The 15,268-nt window shown below is 46.9% G+C and overlaps 1 protein-coding gene across 2 annotated transcripts in view; it reads right to left on the bottom strand.

Annotated features, from left to right (window-relative positions):
* Window positions 1-15,268, bottom strand: part of USP7 (ubiquitin specific peptidase 7) — a 63,155-nt gene that overhangs the window by 35,490 nt on the left and 12,397 nt on the right. Inside the window, exon 1 of one of the 2 annotated variants that reach the window (XM_059153896.1) lies at window positions 1,774-1,866. The exons of the other annotated variant lie outside the window; for it this stretch is intronic. Coding sequence (XP_059009879.1) covers window positions 1,774-1,804 — 31 coding nt within the window. The 5' untranslated portion in view covers window positions 1,805-1,866. Of the gene's footprint in view, window positions 1-1,773; window positions 1,867-15,268 lie in introns of those variants that run through there. 2 annotated transcript variants of the gene reach the window in all.

The raw sequence follows: 15,268 nt of genomic DNA, 5'->3' as shown, positions 1-15,268 counted from the left end.
GACAAAAATCTAGTATTTTATAAATGAGGCATCCTATTCTAGTGTTAAGACAGGATTTCTCTGCAGTTGGTCCCTAAAGGTAAAATAAACGGAGTTCTACGTATGAACTGGGTTCTCCTAAGCAATATCCAAAACTTTTTACACATTTGTGCTGTGTTGATCAATTTGCTCTTTTCCATCCTCAAGCATGGAGATGCTGGTCAGGCCAGTGGCTATGAAATGACAAGAAAGTCCCTCTTAGGTCCCTCTCACATACATGAGCAATCTGGCCAGAGACAGGCCCCATGAAGCTTCCAACCAACTGCCATGGGGCCTTGGAAGAAAAAGCTGGCAACTCAAGTCTAGCTCCTAAGGGACTGAATGAATATCCAGTTAAAAAAAGCTCCTCATAAATGAGTTAGTTCAGCAAGAGGATTAAAAATTTAATTAAGAAACAGTAAATCCCTGGACCTGAATTCAATGATCAAAGTACCTAAAGCCCACAACACTTCTGTATTTGACTTCCAGAAATATCTTCAATGGTTAAGACTGCCTTCATTATCATCAGAGAAGTGCAAGACTGGTGTGTGTATATGAATTTATCACTATATATAAAGTGATCCTGTTCCTGAATTTTATGTCCCATCTGATTGGACCTTCCCTAGATGTGTGAACTCTCATTTGGCCATTTGTGAACCAGAGCGCTCATTTTCTGACACACAATGGTCTCCAATAAGATTGGGGACATGCCTGGCAAGCACCAAGGACAACAGGGCATGCCTCAAAAAAAAGTCTGAAATATGCCATATATTGGGGGAAGGGAGGGGAGTTATTCCAAAATGTATTTATGACACTCAAATACAATCAAAGATCATTTCCGTTACGTGTGACTAGTAAAGCTCTTGATGCCAAACCCTGTGACAGTATCAGAGGTCCAGTTTTATATATATACAAAAGGACACAAAATGCCTTTTCTCAAGACTAGAAACACACAGAAGAGGCTAACGTGGCTGGTTACAGAGCCTACAGATTTTTCTCCTCTTTCTCCTGAGGCGGCCACTCTTATATTCAGCTTCCCTTCCCACGGACTTCCATCTGTGATGTCATAACACAGGGCTACTCAACAAAGAACACTGGCCCATTGCTATGGAAATGATGTGGCACTAACAGTGCTGAATCCCACTCCTGGATGAAATAACAAAGCAGATTTTTCAATTTGCTGGCTTTGACATCTTTTGCCACTTCACAAAGATTACTCACACCTCTCCCCAACGAGGCTGGGGTTGAGGGGACAAACCACCGCCCAGGCTTCTAACTATGACGGCTGTGTACTGCCGCCCGGTGCTGCCTAAGCCACAGAGACCCCAGCACACACCCAGATCGTGTCTCTGCTCAGGCCCCCGATTCCTCCTCAAACCTTCCAACTAGGGATCCAACACAGTGAGCAAAACCACAGCTCAGTCTAAGGCCAGAGCACACGGAGTGCCAACGCAGCATACTCGGCCTAAACTCCCAACTCCACCAGTTCACCTGGAATTCCAAGTCAAAAGCCCTCTGGCCGCTGCTCGGTCCTCCTCCCCTTGTCTCCTGTCCTGGCACCCATTTTAAGGAATGTTACATCAAGTAGAAGTTCACACGGTAAATGAGAACACCAGTATCTTCCTACATACGGATTTCTTAATTAAGAACCCCAAATATATTTCAGTAGGATAGTTCAGAAATGTCAGTACTGGTTGTGGAAATCCATTAGTGCCTATGGACCCCCCACCTGAACCCCTCCCTGCCCCAAGTCACCTTCTCGTCCAAGCTTGTGGTTGCCCGCCATGTCTGCATGGCTCTGCAGTGCTATCTGCTGGGGCTGGGGCGGGGGGGTTCTCTCGTCCACATCAGAGTGACTGCATAGAATCTCCAGGAGCTCTACCTCAGCATTCTTTTTTTTTTAAAGCCCCCCCAACACACACACACAGAATTCTTGGGTTTGGGACAAGGAACATATTTAAGCAACCTCATCAATTTAGATAATCATTTCCAAAAGGCAAAGTGGTCCAGAAAGAAAGGGGAAAAAAAGAAGTCAGGAGTTGGGTTGCCAGTTCCTTAGCTGCTGATCTAAGTTGCTAACAGAGGAGGAAACTAGTGGAGGAGATTACAGGCACACAGCACACGAACTACATCTCTCCTGTGAATCTGAAAATCATCTCAAATTAAAAGTTCAGTTGAAAAAAGAGAAAACAGAACACCCTTAAGCCGAAGAAGCAAGGAATGTAACTGATGTTAATCTTCCATATGGAAAGTTTCAACATGAAGCAGGCACCAGAGCACGCCCACTATTCTCAATACAATTCAAGGCACAAAAGGGCAGCCTAAGAGCGAGCTTGGGTCTGTGCTGAAGCAGGACCTGAAGAGCAAACAGGATGTAAAGTTTGCTTCAAGTGTTTCATGAGTCTGTAACTCCATTTACTGAGCCCCTACTGAGTGCTGGGCCCAGTGCAGACATTCAGGTGATGACCACAAGCTCCCTTTACCAATGGATTCAGCGGCTTAAGGCTATACAGCTGGATGTGAGGGGCACTGCCCCCAGTGGGGACCATTCTCCCTTCTTGCTCTAAAAGCCCAGCTCTGTCTGCCCACATGGTCTGTCCGCCAGAAGGAGTGTTCACTCCTCAGATAAAGTACAAGTTAGATGGAGGCCCCAAGTGAACCCAGAGGTACCAGTCAGGAAGAAATAAAGAAGGAAAAAGTCCTGAGTAAAGAGGCACAGTGCCGTTTTCTGTTGTTGATGATGATACAGATTTATTTATGTAAGAGAGAGCTCGCACACGAGCGGGCACGGGAGAGGACCCAAGAGAGTGCGAACATCAAGCAGACTCCCTGGGGAGTGCAGAGCCCAGTGCAGGCTTCACCTCACCTTGGTCATAACCTGAGCCAAAACCAAGAGCTGGACACCAAACTGACTGAGCCACGCAGGTGCCACAGCACGATGCTGCTTTGAAGGCTGAATTTCTTTATATGCTTTATTAAGTGCCTATTCCCAACAAAACCTATACCCCTGAAAATTTCTATTAGATCACCCTGACTTCATTATTAAACATACTGTTAAGATAAGAGTAGCTTCACAATTATTACAGAAGTAATAGAGCTCCACTTCCCTTCACCCAGATCCCCCGGCACTACTTTGCAAAAATCATAGTACAATGCATAACCAGGACACCAATGGTGACACAACACACTAATCCTATTCCTGTTCACTTGCATTCTTAAGACACACGTGGGTGGGTGTGTCCACCCAGGAAAGACTCTGAACAGTTCCAACACAAGGACTCTTGGGCTGCCCTTTCATAGCCATCCCCAGACCCCTTGTGCACACGCCCCTCCCCTAACTCCTGGAAACAACACACCTTCTCCATTCCCATAATTTTTCATTTCAAGAATGTTATATAAACGAACAAGGTATATAACCATTTGGAATGCCTTCTGTCACTGAGCATAATAACTCCCCTGAGACTCAGGTCAACAACTGTTTTCTTTGTATTTCAGAGGAGGATTCCACGGCAGGGACAGGACACACCATCTGACCTGCAAACATCGGAGTTGTTTTCAATTTGAGGCTATTACAAAGTAAAAGGGCTATCAACATTTTTGTACAAGTCCTGGTTCTATATTTATTTCTACTATGCATTTGAAAGAAAGAAACCTCACAGGAGCAAGGCGAGCAGTACAGAGATGAATAAAGGGTGATGATTCCTCCGTTCCCAATCCTAACACGAAGGAACCCGCTGTCTCATGCACACCCTTCCAGGCGTCCTCACTGTTCCTATATACGCATATGCAACAATGTACATGCGTCTTCTCCTGAACAAAAAATGGTATTCACACTACACAAATAAACTAGAGCTACCCCAAGTTGGTATACAATAATATGCATAGAAATTTATTTCTGAAAAGCACCATAACAGGCCGTGATTTACTCAACCATTCCCCAACCAGGACCGCCTACAGTTACCTATTTTTGTTTCCTGCCACTTGAGTGATGTGACCATCGGTATTGTGATTTTTGTCCTCCTGCATTTTGTCACCAGGTCATCCTTCCCAAACGCACTGGACCCCTCCCCTCAAGCAGTTAGCCAAACTCTTCCCCATGCTCTGCCCCCTTAGAGCAGAGCACCTAAGACCACAAGTCTGCCAAATGACACTGAGCTATCCATCAGATGACCCAAGTCCTATACACCGTCCGGCTCTGTTCAGGAGAGCTCTTCCAATGCTCAGACACAGCTCCTTCCCTCTTCCTTTGCAGAATTTAAATCCAAGTCATGTGCTGATGTTCTGGTCCACAGAATAAATGCTAACATACAGGCCCTAGCTAGGGCTCACTGAGAGGAGCAAAGTGACAGCTGAGAAGCCAACAGTAAGAGGCAGAGTGCAGCCGTTGGGCCTAGCTATAAAGGGAGGCAGTCCAAGAGACAGAGCAGGCGACTGATGCGTGGGACCCAGCAAGCGGCAAGCAGGGAGGCAGCCCTGATGAGGCCCTCGCAGGGGAGGTAGAGGGCATCCCCCAAACCAGGGTCTCACTGGTGGTAAGATGGCACACTCCCCAAGAAAGCAGAACCTCTGAGATACAAGAAGCGCTCCTGGCCAACGAGAGTACGTGGGCGCCTGGGGGCAGGGTGGGGGAGTCGACCCCACGCCCCCTAGGGGATTCTTCCAAGGCAACACAGGGCCTCAGGCAAAACCATGGACCACCTCCAGACCTTGGACAGTACCTGGGAGTCACAAAGACGTGACAGACTCCCAAGGAGACAATAAAGTGAGGACGGTGGGTCCCAATAACCCTCCTCACAGCCCCGCCACAACTGACCTTCTCTTCCAAGACTCTGTGGCTCCTGAAGGTAACCACCTGTCACAGCCACTGGGTTGCAAAAAGCGGGTGCAGACCAGGAGCACAGGCCATATGCCACACTTGCCTCCCCAGTCACAAAGACCACACCCGCCGGGGCGCCATGAGGAAACATGTTTCCCTGACTGCTCTCTCTGCCTTGCAAGGAAAGTGGAGCCTCTCAGAAGCAGTTTCTGAATATAGTCCTAGATGGAAAACTTCAATCAGGCTTCAAAAAGATGCTTTCTAATCCATTCCCATTACATGACCAAGGATTCAACCTACCTCCCTAGAACACGGGCATGCCCTGTGCGCCAGCAATTATGGTAACTACCAACTAAGACAATATTCTAATTACTTCCTTGCTGCACACACTGCCTTTTCCAGGCAGGAATAATTTGAGGCAAAGGCTTGCATTTCCAGTGGGGCTGGGCAGAGCCAGCTCCCTTCTCAGTATTTTAGTCAACCTACTTATCAAATGTCTCTATGTGCCCAGAGCTGGGCTGGGCTCTGGGGTTCAGGAGGAACAGAGAGATAAGCCTCCGGGTGTCCTGGTGCTCCCCTTCTTGGGGGAGGAGACAAGAGAGGATAATTGCAACAGAGGGGAAAACACAGTACAGTCACAGTCACGGAGCCACAGGAGCACTAGCCTTGAAGGAAGAGGGGACATCTGGGTGGAGACCACCGAATGAAAAGGAGCCAGGCTGGCAGAGTCCCTAGAGAAGCACACTCTGGATAGAGCCAACAGGGCCAAGGGCACTGGGCGAAGGAAAAGGTAGGAGATGAGGTTCAGACAGAAGGTAGGCAGGGCCAAGGCCATGGAGGGCCCTGAAGGCTACGATAAGGCTCTGAATTTTTTAAATGTTCCCGCTGTCTCAGCAAGCAGCCCCTGACCTTCAGGGCACTTTTACAAAAGATAAAACCTTCTGCTGCCCAACCTGAGATGGTCCCAATGCTCAAACCTGGGCTGCCACCCCCAAGCACCCATCTGGTTGAGCCTGTCCTGACCAACACAGGCAGGAGCTCCTCTGGCCATTCCAGAGAATGTGGATGAGGTGGCTTGGTTTTATTATTGTTTATTACTATCTGGCTCCTCAAGACTAGGTGGCCAGATTGGCAGCATTGTAAACAACGAAACCACGGCTTAACACCGCTACTCTCAAGTGCTCTGGTTTTATGGCTTGTATGATTTTATGTACAATTTGGCCACATGCAACTCCCATGAGGGTGACTTCCAGGAGGCAGTCCTGTCCTACTAACCAGGGACTTCCTTGGTCCTCCACCTCTGGTGGGTCACTGCAGGGCCCAAAAGCAGTGCCCGCACAGCTTCTCTAAGTCACGGGGCCTGACAGTTCAAAGCAGACCCACTGTGTTGAGACCTGACAGACAGCTCTACACTCTGAAATAATCCAGATTTAAATTAGGTATATAAAAATAAAATCCCCAAAGACAGTCACATATGAATTTGTGCTCCTTAAATGAAAACATTTGTTTGGGGCCTCCAGTTTGGCTTGATTATGCAAAAATCATCAGTTCCCAAGAGGATCGCCCTGCCAGTCACATCACACACTCTGGCGACTGGTGTGAATGCCGGCGGGCACCAAGAGGGGCTACCATCTGCACGACTGAAGAGACCATAATTATGTCCGCGCCGCTGGTGCACACATACCGTCTTGTTCCACAGAAAAAGAGAACCGGCATGATCTGCTAGCTTGTATAGAAGAAACCACTTGTGGGAAAGAAAAGGAAGTCCTGGCATCCCCAGCAGAGACCAAGCTTCAGGGAAGCCACAAGACTAAGGTAGGAAGTACTTGCATCACACCATGGCCAAAGGATTAATATCCAGAATACACACAGTTCCTAAAACTCAACAAACAGCCCAACTACAACAAATAAGAAATTCATAAAAAATACAAACACCTAATATATATGCTCAACTTCCCTAACTAAGGTGATACCACTTTTTATCTACCAAATTAACAGAGAAAAATACTGGAAATGCCCACTGATGTGGAGGGTCTCACAAAATCAGCGGTGTCAAACGGCTGTCAACTATTCGACCCAAAGGCTGTATGTATTAAAACCAAAAAGCCAAATACCCTTTTACTCGAATGTCATTCCTAGGAATCTATTCTAAAGAAAACCAGCATTCATCCCCAAAGATCTCCACTACGCATACCATTTCCATTTTCTTTTTTAAGATTTTATTCATTCATTTATTTGATAGAGAGAGAGAAAGCACAAGCCGGGGGGGAGGGAGAAGCTGACTCCTCGAGGAGCAGGGATCCCAATGGGGGGGCTTGATCCCAGGACCCAGGGATCATGACAGTCAAAGGCAGATGCTTAATCGACTGAGCCACTCAAGCACCCTGAAGTATCATTTTTTTGAGAAAAGTTAAAAACATAAATGCTCACTTATAGGCATATTAAGGATTACATACAGTACAACATGTCCAGAACAGGCAAATCTATAGGACGCTGATTAACGGTTGTCTGGGTTGGGGGCGGAAGGCAGGAGGGGTCCTGACTAGGGACTGCAAGAGTTTCTTTTTGGCCTAGGAATCTTGCAAAACTGTGGTGACAGCTGCACAACTAAAACAACTTTTTTATGCAAAAATTCACTGCACTGTACCTGAAATGAGTGAAGTACAAGGTAAATTAGACGTTAAGGAAGCTGTATTTAACAAGATGGAGATGGGGCAGCGGGCTGGCTGTCCGGTGGGTATCTGCCTTCAGCTCGGGTCATGATCCTTGAGCCCTGCTCAGCGGGGAGCCTGCTTCTCCCTCACCCCCACCCCCGGCTCATGCCCACTCTCTAATTAATAAATATTTAAACAAACAAAAATACTGGGGAGACAGAACGGAACAGAAACAGGCCGCTCTGCACGGGGACAGAGCTCCACAATCCCAACTACTTCCAAGGGCCCCGCGTACTGAGCGACGTGCACGACAGAGTCTGCGCAGCTGGAACACACTTGCTCCACTTTCTGCATTTTTTTCTCTAAAAAGAGTATTCAACATTTTGGTATTTTGAAACTTCAACTATCTAACAGAATTCACTTACGTGCGGATATCCACTCTCACTCAGGCAGTCTTAAAGAAAGTGAACTAGAGGAAGGGGGAATGCCCACCCCGAGAGGGGTCACCAACGAAGACCTACATACATTAGGTACACAACGCTTCCTTCTGAGGAACGGAGTCTTTCTTCCTTGCCTTCTTGCTTCTGTATTGTTTGTATGAATGGTTCAGAGAACATGTACAACCTTCAAACGAAGTAAACACACACACAGAGCAAAGCAACCCGGGGTATAAAAGGTACAAACCAAGTCCTGCCTAAGGCATGACATCAGCCCAAGAGTGCGGAGGAGACGCACCAGCAGCACATCTGGAACTGGAAGAGACTGGGAGTCCTACAACAGTCCCGGACTACGTGTGGCCTGGAAAGTCTGTTTACACTTTGGCAAACGGCAGCAACTTCTTAAATGTCCAGATTTTTCTTAAGAACTAGATTTTTTTAAAAAGGAATCTAGGGACTGGGGATGAGGTCAAATGCAGAGTAGAGATTTTAAGCACTCTCGATTGTCCTAATTAAAAACTTAAAAAAAAAAAAAAAAAAAAAAAAGAGTAGCCAGAAAAAGCCATTTCAAATAGGTAACTATTTGAATAAAACCACAAACAGCAACCTAGAAGGGCACCTGCCTGGCTCAGTTAGCAGACCAAGGGGCTCTTAATCTTGGTCAGGGTCAAGAGTTAGAGCCCCACGTTAGGCACAGAACAAACTTTTTAAAATAAAAAAATAAACAGCAACCTAGGACAGAACACTAAGTTGTTTCTGGTTTCTTTACGCACTGGTGCAGGGAGACTACCACTTACCACACCTCCTCCTCAACCTCTTTTTTAGGGGACCCACAGGGCTATGAAGAAACAGTCACAATCAATACCTTTTAAACCACTAGTGGCCACAGAAATTGTTTAAAAGTTCCTGGGAGGAAGACTAGCTTCCCAGAGAACAGCAAAGAAAATCTGGTTTTGTTTAAAAAACAAAAACAAAAAATACAGGGAGGAAACACTTCCATCTACAAACCAGTAGAGACCTCGACCATCTGCTGTGCGCAAGCAACATCTCCTGTGAGAACTGGACATTCAAGATGGAAGGGTCAGCAGAACAGGATACCATGTTCATAGACTGAAAGACTCCTTCCTAGTCAAGATACCAGCTCCACAAATTCACCTTTATGTTTGAACATAATTCCAATCAGACTCCTGAAGATTTTTTTTTTTTTTAAGATTTCATCTGTTTACTTGACAGAGAAATCGCAAGTAGGCATAGAGACAGAAGCAGGCCCCCCGCCAAGCAGAGAGCCCAATGTGGGGCTCGATCCCAGGACCCTGAGATCACGACCCAAGCCAAAGCCAGAGGCCCAACCCACTGAGTCACCATGAACCTCGAAGATTTTTTTTTTTTTACTTACAGATGATTCTAAGTTTTTATGGAAAAATGAACAGAATATAGCAAATGAAGCAATTTTGGAGAAAACACAGTCTGAGGAATTACACCACCTGATTAAACTCACTCTAAAGCTTCAGTAATCAATACGGCAACCAGAGTAATGACAGGGCGTGTTGTCTCAGCAAAGGGATGAGCACACAAATGGCACAGGAGAGCCCAGTAACAGACCTACACAAATGTTACTGTTCTTGACAAAGGAGTAAGCCATTCCACGGAAAAGGGATGGTCTTTACCACCTATGGTCCAGGAACAACTGGACATCCACAAGCCACAAAAAAAAACCCTTCAACCCCATAACTTACACAAAAATTAACTCATAACGGATCTCAGATACAAATATAAGATGTAACACTCTAAGACATTCAGAAGAAAACACGTGTGGTGGGGCGAAGAATCCATACAAGAACACTTTGACAAACTAGACTTCGCTTTTCAAACTGAACGGTTCTGCTCCAGAAGGACACCGTTATGAGAAAGGACTAGCTACAGATTAGGAGAAAACGCATGTGCGTCACCTCCCTGACAAAGGAGGTGCGTCCCCAACAGATAATGAGCTCCCCTCTTGACAGCAATAAAACAGCCCAACACTCAGACAGATACTTGAAGCACAACACAGAGACAGCAAACGAACACCGGCAGAGTTGTCTGCCCGGCATCTGTGAGGTGTGCGCACATCAGAACCACAGTAAGATACTACTGCCCACCTGTAAGGGTGCTGACAAGGCTGCGGATCAACTGGCTCTCCAGGCACAGAGGAGGGACGCATGATGGCACAGCCGCCCGGGGAGTTTCCCGTAAGGTCAACCATACTGTGCCACATGATCCAACACTTCTGCACCTTACTCCAGAGAAAGGAAAACTCACGTCCACACAAAAGCTGCCACAAAGATTTCGAGGGGCATCATTCCTAGTGGCCCAGCTCTGGAGGCCAGCCAGACGTCCTTCAGTGGCAGCAGGGAATGCACTTACACGGGAGAACAGCTCAGCCACAGACGGAATGGACCATTCAAACACCTACCTCGGACGCTACTCTGAAGAAAGCAGCCAGTCTAAAAGGTTACATGCTACACGATTCCATTTACACAACATCTGCAAAATAGTGAGGGACTGAGGACACATCTGTGATTGCCAGGGGTCTGCAGCAGGGGAAGGCATGACTACACAGAAAAAGCCCAAGGTTTCGGGCCGAGGGAACTGCTCTGTATCCTGACTGCAGCAGTGGTCACATGAAGCTGTACAGGTGTTAAATTCACAGAAACCCCACCACCACCCCCGCCAGAGTCAGTTTTATTTTATAGTAATTTAAAAAAACAAAAGGGGGGTGCCTGGGTGGCTCAGTGGGTTAAAGCCTCTGCCTTCGGCTCAGGTCATGATCCCAGGGTCATGGGATAGAGATCCACATAGGGCTCTCTGCTCAGCGGGGAGCCTGTTTCTCCCCACCCCACCCCCTGCCTGATTCTCTGCCTACTTGTGATCTCTGTCAAATAAATAAAAACAAAATCTTAAAAATAGGTGGGGGGAAAATCACCTGTAGGGCAGAAAGAAGAAATAATTTACTGACTCTATTTTTCTTTAAGATTTTAATTTATTTATTTGACAAGAGAGAGAGATCACAAGCAGGCAGAGCAGCAGGCAGAGAGAGGGGGGGGGAAGCAGGCTCCCCGCTGAGCAGAGAGCCTGATGTGGGAGTCAATCCCAGGACCCTGAGATCATGACCTGAGCCGAAGGCAGAGGCTTAACCCACTGAGCCACCCAGGCGCCCCTACTGACTCTCTAAACACACACTCCCTTGATATAAAAGTTTCTGATATTTTAAGTACTTGGGAAAAGAGAACTAAAGGATTCCATACAAAAAAATGTACGGTCTGACTCTTCCTTGCCCCCAAGATCTTCATATGGTTTTATACAAAGCAGTACACAAATGTCTGCCTCAAAATTTGCTTTTTCAGGGGAGAGGGAGCTGCAAATGTCAAGGAGCCAGGGAAGGGCGACAGGAACAGAACTGAAAGCGCATACGTGCTGAAACCCTGGTCTAAGAACACACGCACCACGTGCCGATGCACTGAGGTACATAAACTAGCTGTGCTGGTTAACAAATCATGTTTAAATCCAGAAAAATTTCCCAATGATTTCCAACTGTTCCATTCATACAAACTACTGGAAAACAGAGAAAATGGGGGGAGGGGGAGATACAAATAAAATAAATATTAACAAGAGGAATGGTAGCTGTTATAAAGGGTTGGGAAGGAAAATAATCAGAATCACCAGCTATTTTTGGCTCAAGTGCTGTCTCTGTGGATTCTTGTGCAGTCTGTTACTCATCTTAACAGAATCATCGTCTATACACCCTTGCCTGGGGGTGTCTACACCCCAGTCCCTGGCACCTCCCCACCACGGGGCCAGCCAACAGCGCCTGCTCCCTCCCCACGGCAGCACCCAAAACAGCTGGGACAGGGGACAGCTACTATGCTGCCCTGATTAGCACCCAACCACACCTTCCCCCATGCTGTCAGTTAGTATCAAGACTTTTCATACACAACCCAAGTCAGAGGTCTCTGTCCCAATTGAGCTTTCTAGAACTGTTAGCCACAACCTTGTTCCCAATTAAGTAACAGCACAAGGCTGCCACCGCACATAAACGTGACTTAGGGACTAAATGAATGGTACAGACAAGGTAGATTCAAAGTACAAGACAGGCACCTGGATGGCTTAGTCCCCTAAGGGTCTGACTCTTGATTCCACCTCAGGCCATCCTCAGGTGAAGGTCCCCAGTTCCAAGTTCAGCACAGGTCTGCTTCTCCCTCTCTCTCTGCTCCTCCCCAGCTCATGCTTTCTCTCTCTCTCAAATAAATAAATATCTTTTTTTTTTAAGACCAATGAATTTCAATATAATAGAAAAGTTAATTCATAGGGTTTCAAACTGGCACACTGCAATTAACCTTAAGAAGCTACCGAAGCTGGTACAGTATCAAAAAACTGTCACAATTATCTGAAAAGGCTATTAAACTACTGTTCCCTTTATGATCTAGGTGCCTCTGTGAGACTGGATTTTCTATTTCTACTAAAATACACTGTAACTGACAGAAAGCAGAGACAGAGAGAAAGCAGAATCCAGCTGTCTTCTGTTAGGCCAGACAATAAAGACATTGGTAAAAAATATAAAAATAACGCCATTCCCCCATTAAATTTTTTTGTTTTGGAAAATACTTATTTCCTATAAGACATATGTTATTTGTGTTTATCATTCCTCAATAAGCAAGACTCGTCCTAGTTTTAGCTTTTCAGATGGCAATCAACGACAAATGTAATCCCGCCTCCTGATAGCTCTTCAGCGTTCTCATCAGTTTTAAAACTTAACAGGATCCTGATAGCAAAAACTCTGATAGGCCAAAGACCACACCAAATGGCAGATCTATGGTGTGCCAGGTTAGCTAAACTGGAATTACAAGCCCTACTTTGCAGAGTTCCCACCTGGGAGCCACTGTGCCCCAACCTGACAGGCCAGAGCAAGAAGCCCATGTTCCTTTATGCCTGGGGGTTTCTCTGCCTTCTGGGCCATTAGGGCACCTGAAGTCATGAGAGGCTCACAAGGATATGGTTCCAGCTCAGCCTCCCCTACCCTGCTTCCCACTCCTCTTCCCTTGTGGACTACATGTCCTATGGACTCCAGCACCAGATCCATTAGCAACAGACTGGCAGCAGCTCCCACAGCTATGCATGGTAAAATCCAGTAAATCGGGGCACCTGGGTGGCTCACTCAGTTAAGCACCTGCCTTCGGCTCAGGTCATGATCTGAGGATGGAGCCCTACATCGGGCTCCCTGCACACTGAGGAGTCTGCTTCTCTCTCCCTCTATACTGCTCCCCCACTGCTTGTGCTCTCCCACTCTTGATCTAAACCAAATAAATAAAATCTTTTTTTTAAAAAAATCTGGGGCGCCTGGCTGGCTCAGTGGGTTAAGCCTCTGCCTTCGGCTGTCATAATCCCAGGGTCCTGGGATCGAGCCCTGTCCCTTGGGCTCTGCTCGGCAGGGAGCCTGCTTCTCCCAACCCCCTGTCTGCCTCTCTGCCTACCTGTGATCTCTGTCTGTCAAATAAATAAAATCTTAAAAAAAAAAAAATCAAATAAAATCTTTATTTGTCAAATAAAATCTTAGAAAAAAAAAAAACTACCCTCTACTGCCACTCTGCAGCTCTGCTCGAACCCTCAAATGACACGGATATCCCCACCGTGCACCACCCAGTTAATTCAATTTAGTAGTTCTGAAGCGTATGCATAACCACAAAAGTTTCTCCCTTTATTTTTTTAAGACTTTATTTATTTATTTGCAGAGAAAGAGCACAATCAGGGGAGCAGTAGGCAAAGTGAGAAGCAGGCTCCCTGCTGAGCACGGAGCCCTGATGCAGGCAGGGCTCAGTCCCAAGATCGGGGGGGATCATGACCTGAGCCGAAGGCAGATGCTTAACTGACTGAGTGAGCCTCCCAGGCGTTCCCCAAGTCCATTTAAAACATTCTGAAGAAAACCTACTGCAAACGGCAGAACCACGAGCACCAAAGCATCTCCCTGACCCAGCATGAACCACAGCCCAGGTTCTACGCTACAATGTGGAGAAACCTGGGCTGGGACTCTCCGTGCAAGAAGCTGGACACAAGAGACCACATACTGTAGGATTCCATTTATAAGAAATGTCCAGAAGTGGCAAATCTGAAGAAAGAAAAGAGTGGTGGCTGCCGAGACTGCAGGGAGAAGGAGAGTGTCCCAAAAGAATACAGACAGGATTTCATCTGGGAGCAATGAAAATGTTCAAAATCTGACTGCTGAGGGTTGCACAACTGCGAACATATTCGAACCCACCGAGGAGCATGCTTTGATGGGGGGGTGGTGATCTACGAGGATTATGTCTCAACAGAAGTTGCTATTTTAAAAATCATGGTGACTAACACATTTTATTGAAACGACTTATTACAGAAGGGCAGGTGCAAATCTAATGTTTTATAACTGTTACCAAAGCAGGTAAAATGAAGAGTTAGCATTAAACATTGTGGCATGTTCCCATAGGATTGAAACTAAAATGCAAAAGCGCAGTACACTGGACTGGCACAGAAAATGACCCAGGCTCTCCGCTGGTCCTCTGACCTCAAAGTGTGATGGGGAGTAAAGCAAAGAAACAGCACATACAATGTGTTAATTACACAACCACGAACATGTCCAGAAAATACAAAGGTGCTTCTCTTCATCTACCGGAAGCCTTGCCTCTGGCTCTCACCTCCAGTTCCCTGGAACTCACGCGCTCTGCATCCAGGCATCTGTCCCTCACAGCCCACTCCCCAGCACCACCCCAGGCCTGGTGGCTTCCGCACAGCCGATGCAGTCCTCCTCTCCACTTCCAGAACGCCACCTCCTCACCTCCGGGGCACTCTGTTTCTACTCTGCAGTAGTTAACGTGCTCACAGGACCTGTCTGTGGTCCACGGATCCTCCTGAAGTAAAGGCTTATTACTCCTGCGTCTCTGCAGACCGCACGCACCACCCCCCCCTGCCCCAGCCCCGCTCAGTATCTGAGGAGGTAACAGTGAGTTTACCAGCACATCTGCGCTTTGCTGAGCTGGTTTGGGGCAACTTCTTCCTCAGTGATTACAGAAGACCCACCATGCTAGCCCATTCTATTCAAGGCAGCACGCGCCATAGGCAGAGCTAACATCCAGTTCACGGGGAGCATCCCTGCCCCTGCGAATGTTCTGTGCTCTTGGAGACCTTCCATGGCTGTGCCATCCAATACCAAAGCCATGACCCCCGCGTGGCACCCAAGGAGCCCCTGAAAGACAGCTAGTTAGACTCAGAAACTGAGTATTTAATTTTACTTAATCTGAATTAGCTTAAACCTACTCAGCCATGAGTGGCTGCAGTAC

The sequence above is a fragment of the Mustela lutreola genome, chromosome 17 (assembly GCF_030435805.1).
Source record: "Mustela lutreola isolate mMusLut2 chromosome 17, mMusLut2.pri, whole genome shotgun sequence".
NCBI lineage: Eukaryota > Metazoa > Chordata > Mammalia > Carnivora > Mustelidae > Mustela > Mustela lutreola.
Note: the sequence above shows the minus strand (reverse complement) of the source record. Positions and strands in the feature narration are given on the sequence as shown.